Source organism: Struthio camelus, chromosome Z (assembly GCF_040807025.1).
Source record: "Struthio camelus isolate bStrCam1 chromosome Z, bStrCam1.hap1, whole genome shotgun sequence".
NCBI classification, from domain to species: Eukaryota; Metazoa; Chordata; class Aves; order Struthioniformes; family Struthionidae; genus Struthio; species Struthio camelus.
The window spans coordinates 84,801,767-84,826,219 of NC_090982.1; the positions used below are offsets into that span (position 1 = coordinate 84,801,767).

Consider the following 24,453-nt stretch of genomic DNA (forward strand, 5'->3'; position numbering starts at 1 on the left):
CTTTTTCATATAGAAGCAACATATTTGTGTAAATTACAGAAAGCAGAGTTATCCCAATTATTAAGCAAAATATTCCAGAACATCTATCTGAATGGACAAAAGTAGGCCTAGATCTCCACACAACAAGGGTACAAAAGCAAGCTGCTACTGGCTACTCTGTGGATCAAAATTAGGATTTAATTGACTCTGTATTAATCAGGAAGGGTGATGAATACCTTTTTGCTGGTTAACAGAGGACCCTCTGGGAAAGACGCTTCTGCAGAGCTACTGTAGCCCAACACAATTCAAACCCCATGCAGCCTAATATTTCCATGCTAGATGTGCTTATAGGGAACTGGACTAGGGACTGCCAGGTAGCCACGGCCACAGCAAAAGGGGCAAGCATCTATAGGTCACTCTGTACCAATTCACATCCCCTGTGGTTTGAGATCAGGAAGCGCCTGTAACAAACTAAGGAATTGCACAGACTAATGCAATTTCCACGCATTTTAAAAATGGAATAAATAAAAAAGGAAAATTTCTGTTATCTTAAATTACTGTAAACTAGGGAATGGACAAGTACTGCAATTCACAGAGAAGATCTGCAAGGGCTTTTTGCCATTTTCTTAGTAAAGGTGCAAGATAATAATGTTAGGAATAAAGTAAGTCTACAGGGAGCAAGGATTCAAACGCTACCTGTCGTCTTCTCCATCTCAGCCACAGAGAGCACTGCCAGTGAGCTCAAGAGAGGAAGTACTGCGGCTGATGCTCTGATGCTAAAACTTTTGCCCCTTGATGCTTTTCTTTAAAAGCAAATGAAAGTGATGAGTCAGAAAAAAACTCCAGGTGGCAGAGATAAAATATCAGTTTCGGGACCCTTTTCACAACAAAAGACTCTGTTGCAAAAGACTCTGATAGAGCTGTCAATGTCTGTAAATTTTTGCAGAGCTTTAATTCACAGTTCAAGTACTTGTGAACTCTCTCCTTTTATTTGATCTAGGGAGACAGGAGCATCATGTAGAGCAACCAAGAGCAGAAATGAGAAAGGGATTGGAATTGCCAGACAGTAATGACTTTTGAGGCAGTTGAGCGTCCTTCTGTATCCCATTGCCACCTCTCTCCTGAGCTCTCCCCCAGCACTGGCTCTGGTGCTCCTACGACCTCTCAGGGCAGTCGTTCAGCTCCTTGCCTTTGCAAGGTTAGTTAGGCATGATGGTCATGCTCTTGGGAATACCCTGTAACAGCAGCATGGCTGCATGTCTCTACTTCTCCTACTACACTGAATTAGATCCAGTCATTTTAAGATAATGATGTGCCATATCCTACAGGCATACTCCATTTATACACATATTGGTGTATATGGCATCAAAGGAGGCCATGTAACTGGTGTGCACATGATCAGGATCCAGTCCAATACATTTAGAGGGAACAGATTGAGGAATTCCTCCCAGCAATACCGGGCTGTGTGCAGAGCTGCTGCTAGGGACAACAACTTCTGTGGCTGGAAAGAAGTTCAGTGCAGCATCTATTATGTACCAGCCATGGGAAGATATATGAAATCAGTGGAATAGACATGCTGAACAGAGAGGGAAATCAGGGAAGTCAGGGCTTTGCTATCTCCTGAAGTTCCCAGTTCCCTCTTCCTCTGAAGAAAATGGACAAAAAATAAGACCTCCTTTGTACAAAACCCGGTCAGGGATTCAGCGAGGTGACTCATGGGTCGCATGTCATTTCCCTGGCATAATATTTCACTTTGGTTAGAAACGGAGGGGGGCACAGGACTGTGTGTTAGAGAGATGACTCATTAGGTGACTTTCAGCTCGTGTCTCTTGGGGAAAATATTTAAATGGAAAGAGAGTTTAAACCCTGGAATAGATGGTTTTAGGAAGGCTAACATCTTTGGAGGGCGTTAAGAATAGGGCAGAGGAACACCTGCCAGGTATGGGGCAGGGACCTCTCAGTGGACATGAGTTGGCTGCAGTTCCCCGATACTACAGTTCAGGACAACGTGCAACTCAGGCCATATGCTGCCCCCACTTCCAGATTCCAACTGCTGCTCTCCCTGCTATAAGTAAGAACTGATCTTGTCTGACAGCTTGGCATAGACTAAGTGACCCCTCGAGGTCTAGTCCAGCTTTATATTCTGTGGTTTTGATCCTCATTTGCCCACAGTGTGCAAAAGTTGATCATAATATGCCTTTCTTCTGAGGGTAAGGAAAGGGGTAAAAGCTGTCTGGGAACTGATTTGCGATTGTTGTAGAAAAACTGCTTCAGAAATACCAAAATGGTGGTATAAACTCAAGCTGTAAGAGTCTGATGGTAATTACAGGGTGCACACACATATATAGGAGTGACTTTTTATTCTCATTTAAAAGACATAAAGCTTTCAAATAATGCAGGCTGCCTGCATGTGAAGGTTTACTGTTTCTTGCTGTGTGATTGAATTGCTTGACATGCCCCCTCTGAGAGACTCCAGCGTAATCTTTGTTTAAATTCTTTAATAGCTTTTAAAATAAGCTCTTCTCACTTGTGGCCTGAAAAAAAAAATGTTTTTAAAGCAATAGATTCACTTCTGCAGCTGACTCACACTCTGTGCAGAAATCAGGCTGCTAAAAAACCAGCATTTAGCAGAGAACTTGCCAACAGAATATAGGTATAGAGCAAATAATTATTCTGATAGTTTTCCCTTGCCAAAGCAGGCAAGGACTCTCCTATTGATCCCCCCTATGCCACAGGTTGGGAGATGAGGACAGTGACCATTTCAACATTTTTTATGGTAGTGGCAGTTTCCTGATGTAATCCAGCATCATTCCCTGCTGGCCACACAAAAGCTCACAAAAAAAGCCAGATCTCAGCTGAGCATCTGATTCAAAGAAAATTCAGCAGAGAGCCGAGTACTGAAAAGATGAATCAATACAAAAGCAAGCTGCAGCTCTAGATTTAAGCAGAAGTCCACAGCACTTAACCTACTTTAGCAGATCAACGCAGCGCATTTTTAATCAACTTATTAATCCTAAAATAAAAATAATTACCCTAGAGATCTGTATTAAAGTCCCTTAATTATATCTCATTTCCTCATTCTTTTTTCTTGTGATCAGGAGCTACAAAGACCAGAGTTTCCCAGTGTCATTCTCCTGCTTGGAGTTTCCCTTCTCACTAGGACTTTAGCTGATACTGCCATTTGCCTTGCTGAGAGCACCCACATCCATCCCTCTTGGATGAAACCCTGGTGAAAAAAAGGGTGGGCAGGATTCAGCCTTCCAGTTGCAGATGGCACAGTACAAAACAGCAGGGGAAGGAGTGAAGAATGTTTTATGGTGGGTGAAAAATGCAGGAATGCCTATAAATCTGATAGCTACGTTGCCCAGTGGTGCCAGGAGCTCGTTAAGAGCTCATTAAGGAGAAAGAGAGGTCCTAACTGGAGTCTGGACCCTTTCCTGAATTTTTCTGAGTGGAGGGGACTTACCACAGTATTTCTTTCCCTGAGCAGCCTCTCGTGCCTGCAGCCCTGCCATCCCTGTGGCTAGGCTTTTGCGCAGCTGCAGGACAGCCAGGCTCCATGACACCATCCTCAGGGAGGTTCAGGTGGGAAATCACGGCAGTAAAACAGCCAAGGGCCCCCCGTGGCATGGCACAACTTACAGCCATACAGCTAACTTTCCACCTTTCTCCTCTCTCCCCAGAAAAGGGTGACTTTGTGCAGACTGCTGATTGGGAACCATCCCTGGACTATGCTGTCCTCCGAGTTGTGCCCATGCTGCTTGTTTTAGGTCAGCTTTATAGATTCCCTTTCCCTCACTGGCCTTTACCCATTTCAACCATCTTGCAGAAAAGCAAGCCAGCCTTGTGTTATATTTAGGCTTAAAAGCACTGTACATTTACTGGAATAGTACTTCAGGGCAATTTTCAGGTTTCTCTAAGTGCACTAGGGAATTTCTTCCCACTGCCTCGGGAAGAGGCCCAGAGGCCTGCTGCTGTTGCAAATGTAGGGATCCAAGCAGAAGCTATCACAGAACAAGCAGCATATTGAATTACTGAGTAACTAGCCTTAGGTTTAGCCAGTGTCCTCAAGCTCCAGCTTGGCAAACGGCACTGAAGCTATAAATATCCCACTTCCTCTCTGTAAAGATGCTCTCCAAAACCACCAGCTCAACTGTGTTCCCTGGAGGCGCAAGCTATAGCATGTCCAAGAACCTCATAGCCGGTGTAAGCCAGTAACAGGGGACTTAACACAGGAGATTTATGAAAGAAGAGACTGAGCGAAGGTTACATGCATCTCTGCACGGAGCAGACCAGCGAGCAAGCAGCCTGGGAATGGTCCCTTTGCTTTCTCCCTGACAGCTGAGTGCAAACGGTAGATTGAAACTGTAACATATTGCTGAACAAGAGAGCAAGAGCAGGAAAGAAAAGCTGAAAAGTACCTTCATGATAATATTACGATAACTATGTAGGCAGCTAAGTAAATCACCTTTCTATCGTTAATACTGGACGGGCTGAGACTGCCACATCCTGCACTTTTATTTCTGTGAAAGATGGGAATTAGCAGTAACCAGTAGCAAGGGATCTAAGTGCTTTTTACGTGTACTGGGGGTGGGGGGGAGAAACCCTCGTTGAATAATCTTGGATGTGATACATAAAAGCAAAAGAAACAAATCATTACAATCTGGAACTAAAAACTTAAATAAACAGTGTTTGCTAGTCACAGTGACAAAACGTATGGTCACACCTTGCTTTGGCAATTTTGATGTCAGGGCACTCAAAACTATAGGGGTTTTTTGCAAGTTTGGGAAACACACGATTCTTTTTTGCATTCTCTGGTGACAGGAGAGGCTCCCAGGGTACGATGCAGGACAGAAACTGGCTACAGAAATAACTCGGCAGAAGAGTTTTACTTGCATCTTCTCACCGTTTTACTTTTACTTCACCATTTTTCATTTCAGTTTATACTCGGGCTTTATTTTCCACTTTTCTAATCCTGTTGCAGCTATTTGCACTTAGGAAAACAACTAGTTAGAGGGCTGCAATGCCACTAGGACAAATGGGAAAAACTGAGAAAATAAGGCAAGTTCAGACCTCAAGTCATCCCTCTCAGCACCAAGGCAGCTCGGTATTACACTATCTAACACATTCCTGAAGCCCCAAAGATGGAGGTTTTAAACCTCCTGAGGTAGTCTTACCCTTAAAAAGTTTCCCCTCATGTCTGGATCTAAATCTTTCCTGCTGTAACTTAAGCCCCTGACTTCTTGTTATCACGGGAGTTGTCAGAGCAATTTGTTTATTACATTCCTCTTTGCAGCAACTGTTTGGGTATTTCAAGACAGTTATCATCTCTCCCCTTGATTTTCTCTAAGCTAAACAAACAGTTTTTTCAGACTTTTCTCATTTGTCATGTTTTCTACACCTCTGCTCATTCCTGATGCTTTCCTCTGGCTCCTTCCAACTGAATCATGTCTTTCAGGAAGTGATGTGCCCAAAACTGGACCGAGTCCCCCAGCCAAGGCCTCGCTGCTGAGTAGGGTGCACAAATTGCTCCGTCCCTTAACTACAACACTCCTGTTTATACGTCTTATTATTATGCTTGCTATTCCCTGCAGTGAAAAACATTTTCTGATTGTCAGCATTTTGCTTGCTCTTGGCACTAGATGAGTTGCAAGCTAGGCAAGAACCGAACCATCGATCTCTTTTGGTAAATTACAACTAAATTACAGCAGAAACTTCCATAGCAGCTACCTGCACTACTGAAACCTACTTACTTCAAGGCATGCAAGAGAAACATGCCCCTTTAAAAATCATACAAACCATAACACTTCAAATCAGATTTAAGTAAAATAAACTCCGTATGGGTCAAGGTTAAACACTTGAAGATCCCCACTGGTGTTTGCTGTAATAAGAGCAGTGCCATTTTCAGATCAAAGACTGTTGTGACCTACAACAGATCAGTCTCAGCAGTAAATTCCCGAGAATACAGCAGTGAAAATACAAAGCGATCTCTTCGTTGTTTGGAACGCTAACAGTGCTATTTTAATTTTAGGAAAACATTTGCATTTTTGTTTCTAACGACATTAAAGTTTAGGCAAGTGCATACTGCTTTAATTTGACCTCTCAAGCCATTTCAGCTTGAACTGATACAGTGAAAAGCCTATATTGCAGGGTCTGATCAGAGGCAGATACTCAGCTTGCAGAAGTCAGTCTAGCTTAAGTCAAGTAAGACCTAGGTTTTTACAATAGCTGAAGGTTAAAACACAGTCCAACAAAGAAACAAATCATATCCTACCTAATGCTGCCCTTTACTACTAGTCTAAGAGACATTACCAGATGCATCTTCCCAAGAGATTAACATTGTTAGCACAACACTGAGAAGTGCTTTGAGCCTGTGTAACGGTACAGCTGGATCTCGGTCTCAATTCAGGTTTACCAGACAACTTTTCCTATTCCCTCACATCCCCCCTTACCTTTTGAGATAGTTTCTCCCATAGAGGATCTGCTGCAGCAAGGTGACGACGGCAAAGGCGCAGATGAATATGAAGAACAAAGTTCTGTTTCCCAGCAAATCCCTGCTTGATGAAGGGTCAGTGTATCCCATCCTTAAAAGCTGCTGAAGCTCTGCTGGGTGAAATTCAGTCCATTGTCACGTTCATGCCCTTTCCACTGGGAAGCGGAGGGGAACACTTACTGGCTTTTCTATAAGAAATCTAAGGACAAGGTATCCCATTGTTCAGCCCAGCTGCCCCTTCCTTGTCCCTTTTGGACGTTAGCTCCAGGACTGCGCGCAATGGCTTACTTCCAGCTTAAAGTTTCCAGGAGATTCAGACGTGGGTAACATCTAAAATCATCTCTTCAGAGCTCTTTCGGCGCAGGCAGTCTGTGCTGTGCGAGAGGCATTCTGTTCCCTCTAAGCCTCTCTTGAAAACCCGCTGCTAGCAATTATCTACTTCAATCCCATTTTCATATTCCAGATGGGGGAAGCTGCAAATAAACCAGAAAACTGCAGCCAATGGCATACACAGGGCTCCAGCAACCCGCTTTGGAAACACATAGTCGTCAGCTCGTCTTTGCTTCTGCTCAGCGATTCCAGCGAAATGTACTTGCGAGGAGACGTGACTGGGGTGTGCTATTATTGAGCAAGTATGTAATGATCATGAGGATTTCATTCAGTCCCCTGCAAAAACAACAGCAGCAATCTGGTCAGGCTAGCAGGGAAGCTGCATTTTGTGCAGCAGTGTGCCATCCGTACCGTGCCTTTGGTACTGGAGTATTTGCATGCAGAATGCAGTGCCTTTAGTCATACACCGCTTGCTATTTGGGCTTCTATGTTTCTCCTGGTTATTCCTCCAGAGTAAGCATAAGCAAGGTCACTGTGCATCTCTTCAAGGACAGAGCTCTCAGCTCCTGCATGCTGATTTATTGGAGGCTCCGAGTAGCCTCACAGCCGCAGAGCGGGAGACTGCCTCTCAGTGCAGGCTTTAAAAACTATTCATTTAAAGAGACAAATATTCTGATTGTTCCTGCACCGTGAACAGTTCTCTTCTGAAAGGGTGAAGCAACAAGACTATCTATGGCCATCATAACTCTCATAAAAGCTCCCCTTTGTCGGAAGCAGAGCGATTCTGCTCCCAGGGCAATCAGTGGGAGTTTTGCTGTTGATTTCAGCGGGAGCAAAATCTGCCCTCAATCCTTCACTTCTTAAAACAAATGCCTACGGAAGCTTTCTCCGTGAATGAAATGTCTTGGCTAGGAGGTCATTTTACCCCAATAATTGAGGGGGATAAGTATTTTGAAAGCAAAACAAGGAAAAAAATCCTTCATCTAAGAGAAGGGTAAGATTTTTATGTGCATAAATTTTGCAACAGTTAAATCAGCATATGCAAAACGCTCTTGCGCGCCAGCAGCCCAGCTGTGTGAAGCAGCAAGCAGGGACTGTTTCTCGACTCTGCCTGAGCTGTAATTGGTGCTGCATGGGAAGAAGGGCCAAAGGTAACTTTGTGTGACCTGTTCAACTTCTTGTAGCTAGGGCTAGTCCTTCACATGAACTAAGGCAATTTAGGCAAGAGAAACAAAGGCTAAACCAGACCTTACCTATATTTAAGCAGCAACAAAAGTGTCTCAGGTAGGAACCTGGTCACTCTGAACTCCTTTCGCAGGCACAGACTCCAAGGGGAGATCCAACTCTTTGCAGTCCCTTGACTTTGTAGTTAAGGTGCAAGAATCTAGGTCTCTGCTATGTTCTCTTTCAATCCCTTTCAAAGCTCCCACACATGTATTTGTGAACCCTACTAAAGGCTTCATTTATCAGCTGAGCCTAAGCAAAGAGCGGTTATCCCAGATTAGAGCAAATATTATCCAGCTTAATGTCTTGTCAATGTGGGGAAGAGTGGGAGAACAGGGCAAGCGTGGCGTGATACCTCCTTGGAGACACTCTCCTAGCATTTTGTGGTTCAGGATCTTCCTGAACCAAGAGAAGAAAAAGAATATTTCAGTTAGAAAAATAAACCATTTGGATGCAATTACTTGTGCTGTACAAGGAATAACACACAAAATGGGGAATGTACAAATTAAATAGCAGAACTAGAATGATTCCCTCTTGTCAAAGTCATCAACTATAGGGCCAAATACGTTGCTTTGAATGACCAGTTCATGTAAGTCCATGTAACGTGAGCAATTCCATAGAGAAACCATGCCGTTTAGCTGGACCAAGTGCCCTCTTCCTTTTCAGTAACAGGAAAAGCACCATGGCCATCAGAAGCCCCAGGCTGAGACCCCATGAGATACTATACAGGCAAATTTGCGTGGCAAAACAGAAAGATAAGACCGTTAAGGACAGAGGGGGAGCAGAAGGTACTTAAGGCTTGGAGTTGTGGGGCTTTTATTGATAGCTTTGAATATCCCCTCTGAGAAACCTGCCTCAATTGCTCCAGGAGTTGTTTTGGAATTATATCAAAGCACCAGAAAGCAGAATTTGACTATTTATTTCCTTCCATGGATTTGATGCCAGTTTTTCAGCTCTTAATCTCACCTAGGTTTTGGTGAGCACCCTTTCTGCCTTTCTTCCTCTATTCCCCTCTACTGCAAGTGATTTGTTATTGAGATATCTGCGCTGCACCAAATGCATGAGTCTATTAGCTATTCCTCCTCCTGGTCAAAAGGCCAGCATGAGCTGCAGTAAACAGCACAGCATCCCTATGTGCTGTCAGTCACGCTTTGACTCTCTGTGTCCTCTCATCCTTCTCTGCTGTATCAGAGCTGGCCAGAAGATATGGCACCTGAGAGGACTATGTGCCGGCAAGCTGCATCCCTAAAGCAAGAAGCACAGCACAAAGATATCTATTATAAATGGAGAGGGTTTTCTGTGCCAGATCTTGCACAGATACTGCTCCTGATGTCATGTGTAAAAGAAATCTATGTTCACTGCCTTCAAACCAGTACTACGCTAATGCTGCAGAACATGAAACAGGGCAGCTCTGTGCAAGCATAAAGAAATAGGATGTCTATTGACAATTTTCAAAGGATGCTCAAGGTTGCTTGCGAGATTTGTTGTGAGTGAAAAAAGTCACATGGTGCCTGCAGAAGGGCTGAATGAGCAATTGTGCCAGGGCTTGTTCCCAGAGGCCTTTTGAGAATTTGACTTGTCAACTATAGCCTCCTTCAAAGTATCAGGACTCTGTAGTGAGTTAAAGAGAACAGATTTTTTTTAAATGATTTTGCACCCTGTGCTTAAGCAAACAACTGGCAACAAAAGATCCCCTCCTGAACTTGAGAGGGTCTTGGGGGAACAGACTTTACAGTAACAGTCATGCTGCAAAAGCAGATTTGCTGAGTATGACTAGGGTCTAGTGGAGTAGGAATTGCCTATGCAATGGGCAATGTAGCTACAGTGATACCGGAAACATACAGGAAGACAAGGCAACATCTCACCACATGCTACTCAGCACTCTGCTGGAGCACAGGAACCCAGTAAATAAGATCTTTTCCATCACCAGGGAATCCAGTATCATGCCACTAATATCAGCTACTCAAAATACCTCTTAGGAGATCGTAAGAGAGAAACAGATAAGCTGCATGATATGCACAAGCTCACAAAGAATAACCCTGTTACAGCTTGTTGGCTAAAGCACTGGCCCAGATATCTTGCAGGTGGCTCAGACTCCACTTGCTCTGTGGCTTGGGTGTCCTATAGCACCCACAGAAGTATCCAAGGCAAAAAGATGTCTGCTACGCAGCAGCGGATAGGGACATGCTGTGGTTTGCTGCAAGGTGTGGACCTTTCTCCTGCACCATGACTCAATGCTCCCCTTAACGCATGCACCAGGCCAGGCATTCAAACAGCTTAGACTGTTCTTTGGGTTCAAGATGTGTTGGGTTTGCACACAGATTCAGTCCTATGCTTAAAGTGCAAGAGATTGCAATGAGGCTTGATGAAAGGCTTGAAGAGAACCAGGAGTCCTCCTGTCCATCCCAGTAATCCAACCCCGAGGAACAGTGCTCCCTCCCATGGGGGCCCTGGGCTGTGTAATTCTGCAAAGCACCCTAGTTAGCTGATGTTTAAAATGGATGAGCTTTGTGGCAAAGCGGAACGGCTCACAACCCTAGTTATATTCTCTGGGTCTATTAAAATATTTGGCTGCTGGAAGCAGTCTCTCTTAGGTGTTGCTGGCCTTTATTTGTTGTATCTGACTTGCTTGCTAAATATCATCAGAGATAATCCATCACGAAAAACCACTCCAGCCCGAGCAGTGAGATCTGAGCCCTCGAACACAAACATGAACACGCTCCAGATAGTGATGTTCTCTACTGGGAGCTCATCATTTGCTCTGAAGTTGAAATGAAGCAAAAGTGAATTTAAAAAAATTTAAAATTGAATCTCAAACAGAAAGAAATCCTAGTTAATCACTGAGACAAGGTCTCTGAAGCTCCACACAGGGCAAGCTGCATTAGCAAAAGGACAGAATCTGGTAGGAATCATATTGTACTCCTTCTGCGCAGAGAACATGCACATCTTTCTCTGCAGAAAGGACACTACACGGTCCTTATTTCTAAGCTGCAGTATATTTTTAAACACAAATGAAACAGATAAATTAACTTCTGATGTACCTGTCCAGTTGGGAATTTCCTTACATACCTTTCCCTATAAGTGTCATTCAAATCAGTGTTTGACAGATTATGTGCTGTCACTTCAGTTGGAAGCAAGGGCTTTTAGTGTCTTGGACAGAAGGACTGGTCTGCTGGCTGTTTAAATCACAGTGTACGTAACTGAGCATGTATCACACAGGTCCAGAGTAAAGCAAAACAAGCTTCACAACCCTCTTTGGGATTTGTTCTTTCTGTGACTGTTCAGCCACTCTACACACCTTTCATGAATGTTATGCACATTAAAGAATTTTCACATGCAACACAGCAGAATATTATGGGTTGGAAAAGGTTTAGCACAGCACCCTTTATATCTCACTCTTTTGCCTTTTCTTTTCCAAAATAATAAAATGAAATCAGGTCTATTTACAGTTTCTACTAGCCTTCTGTCAACTGCTAGATCCCTGATTTTGCAAAGCACTAGCACATAGGTATATGCCTGGAAGGTGTTACTGAATATGAAACTCATAAACATATGCTTATCAATATTAATACTTTTACAGATATAAAACATGAATTTATTAGCATAATCTAGTGCTTAACACAAGGTCTAGTCCCCCATCACTGCCATAAATCCTTATGTCTAAAACTCAGATATTAAAGGAAACTAAAAGGATTCAACTGAACTGTAAACATTAATTTCCTTTTGAGCGGGGCTAAGCCACGAGGAGATGACACGGGGCCCACTGGCACCACGCCTCCTACCTGTGGAGCTGTGTGGATGGGAGGAAGTCTCCTGAAAGTACCATACATATGGTTCGTCCACTGGATATCCATTGCATCATCTACTGAATTATGACTATATTCCTTCCAATTAAAGTCATACAGGCAATGGGGGAGAAATGCACTCAGTGCATAAAACATCCCTCTTTTTACACTGCGGACAACATCTCTGCTGGGAAAGGAACGACCTCTTTCTTTCACTGGTAGGAAGCTCTGACCTGGAGACTGCCATGGCTCCCTGGCTATAGTGCTGCACGTTTTCTGTTAACTGTTTCTTAGAGCAGGGCTTGTGCAAGGCTTGCTAAAATGTACAGCACATGCTCACACTTTGAAATGAAGGCAAAAATGTTGCATTACTGGTGTACTCAAGAAACTCTGCCCGTGGATTAGCAGCCCCTGCCTGCCTCCGCACAGCAGGGCTCGATGCTAGGAGCAGCCTTCACTTTCCCAGCGGTGCTTCCAGCCTCTTGGCTAGGCCAGCAACCCTCAACTAAAATGCTCCTCTACACCCTTTCTCTCCTCCCAGTGTTTCCCCGCTGGGCAGCAACCCCCTGCACAGCCCCAAACCAAGCAGACCAAAGGCAGAGCCACAGCCAGGCAGATCTCCCTCTCCTACATCCCAGGGACTTCTTTTAAATCTCATTCCCTTCCTAAGGAAGGGCCATCATCAGTTTTCAGACAAAACCAGAGAATCTGGTGCCAAGTTGACTCTTAAAACTCATTTTTATATACCTCTGGTTTTGAGAACCCATCTTGAAAAGCCATAGAAGAGACGTGGATTTTCTCAAAACTATCTCCCTTTAGGAACCTCTAGTGAGCCCTTCCAGATCCTTTGAAAATATAGAAATTACAGCCTGTTTCTACAATCCAGTACACACTCACAACACCCCTGCAAATCAGTGAGAATGGTGGAAGTTCAGTTTCTCTGCAGGAAGAAGAAACAGCACTAAACTGCTTTTACAGGCCTCGTACCTGTTAAAAATATTAGTTCCATTTTGGAGCACTGTATGGGAGTCCTGGATTTAGCACCAAACCAACAAGACGAAATCTCTCCTAGAACCGTGGATTGCAGAGACATAGAAATGTAGAAATGTTTCTGCAATCCATGGTTCTAGCAGAAATTCTGCATGGGCCAAGAGGTTTCCATGCAGTGACGCTTGCTCTCAGAATGGGAATATGATCCTGCCTCTATCTCATGCAAGTCAGAACTCCCACTAGTTTAACAAAACCAAACTTAAAACCTTCTAGTGAAAGCCTGGAAAGGGCTGGCGTCAGTGGCACTGACTTTACAAGTTTAATTGCTGTTGAAAGTTTTTGATATTTCTTTTTCCACAAGATATATGAACATTAACAGTACAACGAACAAGTATTTCTTATGATCAGAATAAGGAATCCAATTGAATCACACATTATGTAATGGTGACAAACCTGGCTTATATTTATTTCACTGTTTTAAGAATACATTTTTACAGCAACAATAAAAATGGGATATTTAATCTGAGATATTAAAAAAACCTGAAATATGGCATGGGAATTTAGATTTAGTTCACAGAAACAATGGAATATGTTCCATGGATCTTGGAATATGTTTTGCAGAGCCAGTGAATAGCATTAGTCAATACTAGGATAAATACGAAGCAGAAAAGATTCCTCTGCATAATAAGGTAGCTAAGAAGTACTTCAAAAATTTTACATTGTATGCTTATAATCAGGGTGTAGAAAAGAGAGCTAATATAGAAAATGATTTAGACTATGCAAAAGTCACCTTTGTCTTCTTAGCACAGTACTGCATTGATTTTGCATTCAAAGGAATAAAATATATTCCTCTTGATTTAACCATTAGCTCATTTCTCACGAACCTCCAAGTGGTCCAAGCGTTCATCTTTTACATCTTATTTCGTGACGCCCTTCTACAGCACTGATTTCACTACTAATCACATACTGCGAGCAACAAGTGTTGTCTTTGATGGCCTACCTGTTTATTTGAGTTACTACTCTAGGCTACGCCAATATGTTTTCAGAAATACAATGTTTTTTTTTAAATCAATCTTGCATCTTAATTAGTTCAGTCCATGACAAAAATGCAAAAAAAAAAATCTGTCTGGTTTCTAAAGTCTTCAAAAATCCCCCCTCTTCCCGAAATATATTCTATTTTGCTCTTCTAGCATTGTGGAAGTGCTCACTGGAAATTTGGACAACTGATCTTAAAGAAAGAAGTCTCTATTCCTGCAGTACTGTGACTAGCTGTGCCTTTCTTTCCCTCCTGTGATGGCATGGATCCGGCTTTTAAGCCCTGCACAGTGCCCATGCTGACTTGCATGCAGTTACAGAGACAGCTATTCATAAAACTGACGACCCTTTCAAATTCCTTCCTTTGGATCTGTGATCTGTAATGTATTCCTATATCATGCTTATTTGTATTAAGGTAGCAAATAGACACCACTCCTGAAACAGCATTGTGTTAGACGTTGTAGCTGGGTATTATCAGAGCAAATCCTTGCCAGAAAGAATTTACGATTAAAGCAAGTGGTGAAGAAAAGGTGAGAGAAGGATTTATGAGCTCCATTTACAGAGAGCAGGAACTGAGATTTAGAGGCTGTATTCGATAGCATGCGACTGGCTCAGCTTCTGAAGACTAGCACCCAAAACCAGATGCCACAATGGTCCATTTTGCTCACAGTGCCGGCCTGAAAGGGCACGGCTCGCCTACCAGACCAAGAAATTCAGGTGTGGACAGGGCCTGCCTCTCCCCTAACCTCTACCAGCAATTTGAGCTACGCTGAATCTGTGAACCTAAACATCACCTGCAACACCACTGGCACTGGCAGTGTTGAGGTGGGCAGGGAGGGAGATTGAAGGCCATCACCAAAAGAGGATTTAAGCATCGTTTTCCTCTTGAAATTTTGGGAGTTAAATGAAAAACCTTGTATGGATCTTGCCTGAAGCAAGTTGTCCTGGGCTATAATTCAGATACAGAACTTCTGAGAGATTTTAAACTCAACCAAAGCTTGGGTTGAGGGATTTGTTCCCAGCTGACTTGAACATGGCATAATCCTCATGGAAATTGCAGCTACCCATTACCCATGAGCCCCATTACACTGGCATGAGTCTAAAAACATTTCCCAGGCTTAAGCTAGTGACCCTTGCCTTTCCTGTTGACACACCAGAACAAGCCATGAGCATGGCTGACACACTGTTAAAAGTATCGCTATCACTAGTTGTCACTAACAAACACCTGATCAAGCTTGAATCCTCCAGAACATGCTGCCAAGAAGAAACCCCATAATCGACCCCACTGACATTTGCTATATTCCACCTATTTCCAGTGCTTACATCACTCATGTTGAACAGCCGATACAGCATTCTTTCCATAGGCCAGAAAGCTTCATGTATTTATCAGCATAGATGCAACCCTGCAATCTTTTGTTGTTGTTGTTGTTATCCTTTTGCTAGAGAGACTGCAAGAAGCCATTTATTTAAAGACCTGAGAGTAGAGCCCCTTACTGATGTTTTTTCTCTAAAAACTGAAAAAAGGGAAGACAGAGTAGTAGATTATGCACAACCCTTTATTAATCTCCAACGCATGGGAGCTGGGACAGCACCTGGCCTACGGAATCTAGCGCTCTACAGCTGGCCTACGGGATCCAGCAGGCATTGCAGAAACGCCTCTGACAAGGAGAGCCATTCCCAGGAGAGCTCTCCTTTGAGCAGAAGGAAGCACAGCATGGCATTTAGCCAGAAGAGGTTTTCTGCAGAACATTGCCATCATCATCGACATCTTTATTTAAACTTAACTTTCAATCAGCTTTTTTTATTTTCTTCCAGGTGCATCCAGCAGCTCCTCTGTGGAGCTAAGAGGTCTGTGGGTGGCTTTTTTTCCTGTAATGTGGGTAGGAAGGTATGTGGGAACTGTAATTCAGTCACTTTAAATCACATGAAGCTGAAGCTTGAAAGGAAAAATAATAATAAATGGTACAGATTGTCAGGCTTAGTGCAATTCTCAATCAATTAAAGCTTATTTTAGGATCAGGGCAGTTTATTTTTAAAAAGTTCTCCTGGCACTTTGATGCTTTCATGCTACTGGATAGCTAAAAAGGTCTTGCTGGGAACAAATTACTCTTGGTACAGCATTTTCTGAACTGTATTTTTATTTTCCGTCAAATGACAATAAGTAAGATCCACATGAACAAGCTAGCTAGCTTAGGATAGCTAGCAGGCTACCCTAAGTCTTAGTGGCAGGGTATCTTCCCCTAAAGGGGGAAGATAAAGCTCGGACTCAAGCACGGTCAAAACATGTTTGTTTGGGCTTTTTTTTTGTTTAGATCTACCAAGATGTTCTTCAATGCATCTAACTTTAAATTGTGATACGGGATGTTGTGACATTAAACAGAGGAAAGTAAGCACTGAAGGCATTCTACATCAGACTGTTGCTTTTGTTTTTTTCAATCAGTGAAAAATTAAATGTTGTACCTGCATATTGCATTTATAGTTTTGTGATATTATGTTGGTTCTCATTTCATAGATGTGGCTGACACATAAATAGCCAAATCACTATTCCTCTTTTCCAATCCATGTAGCATTTAAGAAAATGAACCACAGTGCCAGATTTCACACTGAAACATTCATAGGTCCGAAAGTTACTAGATGATGAGAAAAGCCCGTTCCCTGATGAGATAATAAAAGACATAATTAGCACTATTTGTAGGTCATCCCAACTCATGAGAGTAGCTGGTAAACAAGAATAATGAGATGAGTTCACCTCTGTTTGAAATAACAGGCAAAATATTTGCCTAAAAGAATGGGCAATAATCATGTGATTCCATAATTCACTACATGAGATTATGGAAGTTACATGCTACACAGTTGCACACCGTCATTATAAACTGACTAAACTTTTACTCTGAGGTTTAACAGAAAACAAAATTAAAAGGAAGGTGGAAAGGGTGTCTGAAAACTATTCCTCACCCTATTTAATTTACAGCATTATAGCCTTCCTTTGCCTGTGAGCTCCTTCCTTTTTCCACCTCAGGCCTGGAGCCATCCCTCAAATACATTGCACTGAGTAGCAGTTTTATATGCATTTTTCCCAACTGGAAAAGTTTTACGGGTCCAAAACTGGAAAAGTACACTTGGCCATACTAACTACAAAGCAACAGGGAACTAAGGCCCTTTGGATCAACAAGGAATCATGGCATGACCTTCAACATCCTTGTAACAGGTTATGTTCAGTGATGTATCTCTAATGTCTGTCTGCTCTGGGCAAAGGAAGGCCCTACCTTTTTCCTCGGTATAGCTCCTTCCAGTTGATGAAGCAAAGGAGTTGACTGGCGCTGAGAAAATTAGAGCTTTCACTACAAGCACAGTGCTGTGGCACATAAACTTAGTTTAGATGGTCATCAGCTTCACAGAAATACGTATCTTGCTCTGGGCGACACACCCCATAAATCCCTGCAAGCGCTGAGCGGCACTACAGAGAGCAGAGCTTGACTTTGAATGTTAAATATATGCTTGAATTCACTAGCTGCTGCCTTGAACCAGCACACCGTCCTTTCCTAAAACATGCAGGAATGCCACCAGCTCTGCATTTTAGTTTGTGGCCTTTCCTTGCCCTTGCCCTTGCCATCACTGCAGGTCTGTGCTTCAGAATTTACATTTTCATGTTAAAATTATTACATTTCTCAACTGGTAGTGAAATGTTACAGACATCATACTCCAAGTCAATAATATCCATCCATTTTGACCTCAAACATCAGCTCCAGGTGTTTCATGCCCCATTCGTTCAAACAGGTTATTAATATCAGAAATAAAAGATGCAATTAAAAAATAATTAGCTATTCCCTAGTTCATTATTTTTGCAGAACCAGTCAGTTTTTGGTTTTTTTAAAACCATAAAACCCCAAACTTCCTCCCAGCAGCCCAAAAGCCGAGTCATCCATATTCTCAATTCCATATCCCCCCAAGGGGGGCAACAGCCTGCACTATGATTTACTCATTCGGAGGAGGGTCAGGCTCAGCTTCCATGCTTCACCAGGCTTCCTTCATGACTTCAGGCAAATCTACACTGCAGTGCTGAGATCTCCAAGCAAGCTTGGGAAGGTGAAACAGCACATCTGCAAAAGCATGGCTGCTTCCAGGACTTCATCTGGGATGTCTGCATGGCAGAGTGCAGTCCTCTATAGCTTAATCAGCTCACGGATGAGTATCTTTGTCCTCTTCAGCATCTTTTTCCTAATTTGTGAACTGATGATTGTGGCATTTCTTGACCTCGCAGGTGCAATGCAAGAGTAACAAGGATAACCATATGAAGCTTTTCAGTTAGGGCACAAGGCAAATCAAAATTATGGCTTTTATCATACAGCTTTGTCAGTATGAGGACTGCAAGAGCATGATGTGCCTGATTAGGCACAGAATTCAGTCCCCTAAATGCCACCATCCCAAACTACTAGACATATCCAGGATCACCTGGTTAAGATAGGCAAGTATCACACACAACTCATGGGTAGCCTGAACCCTGCTAATAGTGGCAACCAAAAAATCTTAGTTAGTAATAGCGTTAAGCACGGGCACACCTGACTTCTTCCATAAATGTTGTGCCTACAGCCTGCCTAAACCCTCCAGGCAGTCAGTCGATATTTAGTCAGTTCACTCAGTGGAGTCTAGCAGTTCATGTCATCCTAAAGTAAATTTCTAAGCTATTTCAAATGAATCACATTCTAAAAATGCCTTTTTTCTGTCTGTCTTGACTACCAGGGGAGATTGGGATGGCCAGCTCAGCTGTAGGAACGGTGGATACCTAGAGGTTGGTGAGAGGGCCAAGTGTGAAGACAGCATGAAAACAAACTGAATGTAATACCAAAATAAATAACCTTAGGAAGTGATTTATTAAAGTTTCCCCTTCTATAATTAATTCACTGAAAGGGTCTATATTAATTCAGTAAAATTGCCACAGAAACTCACAGTAGCTGTACCCCATTGCCATTGAACAGGGATAGTGGCACAGAATTTCACCTAGGTTCCAGTAATATTTTGGTCTACTTTTTTCTCTCTCCTAGCTACTGAAGATGATCATCAGCAAATGAATAAAACATATTTTCGCGCAAACGAAACAACATGTGCCGGCTTTGCTGCTAGCATTCTGTCCTCAAGATTAGCCTTTTGTTAACCCTTCTTCTCACTTTTACTATTAACTCGCCTCCTCTCACAGTTAAAGGGAAGCTAAGACAAATCTGGGAGCTGTGATATTTCTTCCCCAGTAATATTCAAAAATATTTTGGGGGAGAGGGGAGGAGTGGAGTTACACTCCAGTCAATACAATAACGTAAAAGTAAGTCAGATATTTTAAAACACCTTCTTGCATTCTGTATAAAATTCTGTAAGAATTTAGAAAGCGATAGAGATGAAATGACAGTAATTTGAAACTATTAAAAGGAAATGCCCAGTTACACAACACACAGCCTTTGGAAGTCCTTGCCACAAGGCAAAGTGCTTACTGAAATTCAACGGCTCCTTTGAAGGCCCATGCAAAGGCTAAGAGCATCATACAGCTTCACAGATTGAACACGGACTCCCCCGAGTCACTGCATAAGCCACGCAAAACTGCCTCCGTTAGGTTATTCTGTAATCTTCCATTAGGAGGGTGGGAGATAGGAACAGTTTACATGACCTGAAGCGTTTATTTAACATCCTTGTATTTTCATGCCCTTCTCTGAGATACCCAGCCTCTAGGTTCACCCAGAGGGATGGCAGGGACTGGTGGCAGAAATATAAAATGAAAAAACTCTCACGTTTGCATAATTTGGCCCCTGGACCTTCAATCTGAGGGTCAAACTAGGGAAGCTAAGGATTATTAAGAGAATCTGCCCTGGCTTTTTAGGTTATATCTCACCCTTTGGTCATCACTTTCTGTTGCAGATTAAATACCACCCTGCTGTGTCAGTAACAAATACAGCTTACGGGGGTTATAGCTCCTGGTCCTGCTTTATTTGCTACAAACACTTCAGGAAAAGGAATTAAAATGCCTACACATGAAATCTTCACTTGCTTGCCTTTGAAGGCTAGCACAGAAACCCTTGAACAACAAGCAGCTAATGACTGGGCAGATGCCAGATTTCACTGAGTGGTGCCAGGGATGGATTTGGCCTAGTATTTTTCATTTGTACATCCCCATAAAGTTGAATCATTGGGCAGGTTCTGCATTACCACTTAATCAGAACCTAAGCCAATATCCATTTAAATCAAGGGGAGTCGGAGTCAGCCTTGATTTTCAAGGGAGGAAACAGAACCGAAATCATTTTATTATATCACTTCAGCCTTGCTTTTTTTTTTCTCTCTCACAGCAAAATTTAACGTGCAATGTGGCTTTAACCTACTTCCATTACCATCAGTGCTACAGAGAGAGGCATGCAGATCCTTAATCCTGCAACCAGTCAAGCACCCACAAGATCTTTTGAAGCTGCAAAGGAAGGCTGGGAGTAGTCCTTAGAAGCATCCAATTATCTTACTGAACTGATATGCAGAATAGCTATTTGAAGTGGGTTTTTTTTCCTGTTTGTTACAATGTCTGATTAAAAAAAAGCATTAACTAATTATTTTTATTGCACTTTTTGTAGTATTTCCCATGGGACTTGGGCTACAGCTGCCTCAGCTTGATCCCATCTGGCTGGGGGATGTATTTTTCCCAGACTGAACAGGATTTTCTGCTGCAGCTGTCTCTACGGAGGTGGGGGAGCTATTAGAAACAGGTGCATTACACATAAATGGTCCCTGGCTTGAAACCATCTGATGGACTCCAGCAGGAAAACTTCAATCAATCACTGGAGCAAAATCAGACTAATTCCCCTCCCCTTTTTTTTTTCTGGGAACACACACACTGATTACTTTTAACATATGTAAAGAACTTGGTGGGAGGGCCGTATCTTGAAAAGGTATTTATGGCTTTCCAACAAGAATTTTATTAGTTATTAAAACTAAAATATTGCAACTGTTTTGAGCAGTTGTCATCTTGCAGGCAATAAATTATCTGCAACATGATTAAGATCACTTATGGAAAAATATGCTGTTAGCAATGGAAGGGAGGAAAACACCCCCATACGAACCTGATTAATCAAACATAATTGGCAGCAAGCACAGAAGAGAGATTTTGTTCTTTAGTTAAGCAGGAGACACGTTTTAGTGCAGACGAGTATCTGCTCGACTCCAAGTGACATTATCATGTTCTCTGTGCTCCCATCCTTATTTCAGACCTTGTCAACCCCACATCTCCCGATTCGTTTCGCTTGGGCTCCAGTCCTTTACAGATGCTTAGTGACAACCCTCATTAGTCCTACCTAGGCTACTGCTAGGCTACTCCTACCAGGAGATGCTTTTTGCCCAACTCTTTTGGGGTGTGCTAGAGAGTCAAATTTTCCCCTTCACACTTAGGAATCAATGGCCAAAGGTGGATATCGCTCCTTCCCCATGCCTAAATTTGGGGAGTTAACTTTTTTCCCCTGCGTTATTTTAACTTCGTTTCTGAACATACAACAGATGTGCCCAGAGTCCAGAAAAGGAGCTTTGGGAAACGTTTTCTCTTTTTTTACTAAACAAGTTCTGACGAGTCGACCACCCAAAGCACAACAGCTCCCTTTGCCGCTCAGACCTTTGGCTCTCAGCTTGAGGAGGCTGTCAAAGGCCTTTCCTCCTCACCTCACATTTTCTGCATCTGCAGCGTGGTCTGTGCACTACGTTGCTGTTTGCATGCTACCCCAGGGAGACACAGCACGCTCTGACTCCGGAAGAGCCTGAGATATGTAATTTTGGGTACAGAAAGATTTTTATGACTTTCTTACAACTGTACAGTCAACTTATGGAGATACAGCATCTGGTCTAACAGGCCCTACCCCCTCAAAAAATGCCACCTTCTCAAACAGTTCCAACTAGTTGTTCGAGGCTATAGATTACTTTATGGAAACGGTCATGGTGTGCCGGAACAGAATGGTTTTACTGGCTCAAGATAGCATGAAGCTGTAGTATCACGAGCACTTTAACCCGGCCTAAACTGGTATTACCACGGAAAAAGACAAACCTCTCCTGCTCCTGCTTTCAGCTACCCATCTTTGGTGTCGCACTGCCCCTTCCCTTATATGAACACTAGCGTTTGTATGGATGTATGGTGACTAACAGAGAGGTAATCTAGATCAGAATAAATCCAGTAGGAAAAAAAAAGTTAGTTTTCATGTGGATCAGCTTCCTAGCCCAGTTTCGTTGCATAACCACAGAAACGCTTCCAGAAAGCAGGAGGGAGGATGCTAGGAAGGAGGCATGAGTGGCAAAAGTGGGATGCAAGGGCGTGAAGACTGACTCTTTGGACAGCAATGCTGGCTTCCGTCAGCTGAAATTGCTTGTGAAATGACGGCCTGAGTAAGTGACTCCTTGTGGCGTTCCCACACAAGCCCCGCTGAACTCTTTGGACAACACATATCACATCTCTCTCTATTTTTGCACAGCCCAGGCTGGTTTTCCAGCTAGGTAGGAGGATAAAGACATGTCCCACAGTGGTGAGGACAAAAAGCACAAGAGCCCATGTAAAGATAACGGGTTTTAATCGCAGGAGAGCTACTGCCTCACTGTGTAACCTTGGGTGAGGTGCTTGACCTCAATTTGCCTTAGCTAAAAAGCTGGTGGGGTGGGAAGTGAGGGTGCGTAGGGCTGACAGTGTGATGCTGTGTCTGAACGAGCCTTTGCTGGATGTTGTGAGGCTGCTGATGGGCAATTATGGACAAAATAACAACAGTGACGCTAGAAAGCTCCAGGCATCTTCAACAGATTTTGCTGGCCTATTCCAACAGAAGGCTGCTAATGGCATCTGATTACTTTCTTTGTGCTACTGCCATTTAAGGTCGCTTTGAAGGACACAAACTCTTCTGTATTTTACTGTGTGAGATTCAAGCAAAATAAGTAACCATGAGCTTCAGAGGTTCTTAAACAGGTTCTTAAAGGACAATAAACAACTGAGGTATTAACTTTATTTTTTGTTATGTCTGGAGTTGATATGACCATGACCTAAAAAGGAACAAATTATTTAAAGACAAGGATCTTTGCTGAAAAATGAAACACTACCTAGTGAGAGCAGAAGAGTTCATCCCTGCTAAGGGCACATAAAACAAAAAAAAAAAAAACCCTGGTTCTGGATTCACCTACTACAAAGCTCAGCTGCACTGCAGCTCTCCTGTCCAACTGACATCACTGCCCATGGAGAACCGCCGTCCTCTAGGGAGTTCACAATAAGCCTTGTGTGCAGCGGAGAATTTTTGTGGGGGTCAGAGAGGGATGTACCAGCACAGGAGAAAGGGCAGCCAGCAGTGTGCTTCACATCATCCATGCAAGAGAGGACCAGACCTGCCAGCTCCAGGTGGGAAAAGCTTTCAGTGGCAGGAGTCAGTAGCAAGCAAGAGTCTTTCAGTGCTGCCTTTGGATGAAGACTTTTATCCATGTGGCCAAACTGGACACTGTCTATGAGCTTAATTTTCCTGTAACTACCATTTTGGGTCACTGTAGTGACGCTGAAGCCAACTCCGGCCACAGCACGTTATTATGATGTTTCCTTCCCCAGGAAAGCTACTAAACGCTTCATTCATTCATTGACTTGAAAAGACCTCATGGAGCAAGCTAAGCCCACTGATTGACTATTGCTCAAGTGCTGGCCTAACATTGGAGGATAACAGCTTTTCTTTGGAGTGAGGAACACCCGCTGCCACATGCGGGGGGGGGGGGGGGGGGGGGGGGGGGGAGGAAAAAAGAGCCAGGCAAGAGACAGAGAAAAGACAGGAAGGACTCTGCCTATCTTGACACTATGGCATCTCCTCACAGATACATGGAGCTAGAGCTGACTCAGAATGGATGGTGAGCATCAAGGCATGGGTTATTTTCCAAAGATCTGTAGCTTCTCAGTGCTAATGACAGTAATAAAGAAATTGCGTCGCTCAGCATGCGATCCACAGGCTGCCTTCCTCTGCTTCTCCCCAGGAGGGCTTAAACTAGAAGCCCAGGTTAACTGCCCCCTCATCCAGCATAAGGGAAGCTCTGAAGCAGTAGGTGTAAGAAGCTAGAGGGGATTTCGGAAGTCAGGAAGCACCAGTTAAAGGGAGTGAGCCAGCAGAGAGCAAAATCCCACATCCTATGGAATGGCTCAGATACAGGATTGGGCTAGGAACAATGACTCAGCTCTGTGCAGACTTCTCGAAAACACTATATTAGATAAAACCATTATATAACACACCAAAACACTTAAAAAATGATTCTCTTACTATAGACTAGTGAATGTGCAGGGGAAAATGTAACCAGCTGATAGCAAATGAGTCTCGGAATCTAAGTGAAGGACAAATTTTGATAAGGCCTGCAGTCCAAGGAGGATCCAAGTTACCTACTGAATCCAAATTCACAGCTAAATAGGTTAGCAATGTAGTTGGTAGCAAAATTTAATTGGAAAAAAGGAGTGAACCAGCTGTTTCAGTCTACACTGTAAAAATTCCTGATTAACTCATATGATTAACCATAGCTGATGGTTTTAGAACAGTGGGTTTGAGGATTAAAGTATTATGTAGGCTGAAAACACCACATGTCACATGTCTAAATCACTTTGCTTTGTAA

General features: G+C 43.0%; 1 protein-coding gene across 2 annotated transcripts in view; it reads right to left on the reverse strand.

Annotated features, from left to right (window-relative positions):
• ST8SIA5 (ST8 alpha-N-acetyl-neuraminide alpha-2,8-sialyltransferase 5) overlaps positions 1-24,453 on the reverse strand; it is a 72,959-nt gene that overhangs the window by 41,814 nt on the left and 6,692 nt on the right. For both annotated transcript variants that reach the window (XM_068928087.1, XM_068928086.1), the window contains exon 2: positions 6,432-7,138. In XM_068928087.1, the coding sequence (XP_068784188.1) occupies positions 6,432-6,562 (131 nt within the window). In that variant the 5' untranslated portion in view covers positions 6,563-7,138. The remainder of the gene's footprint in view (positions 1-6,431; positions 7,139-24,453) is intronic.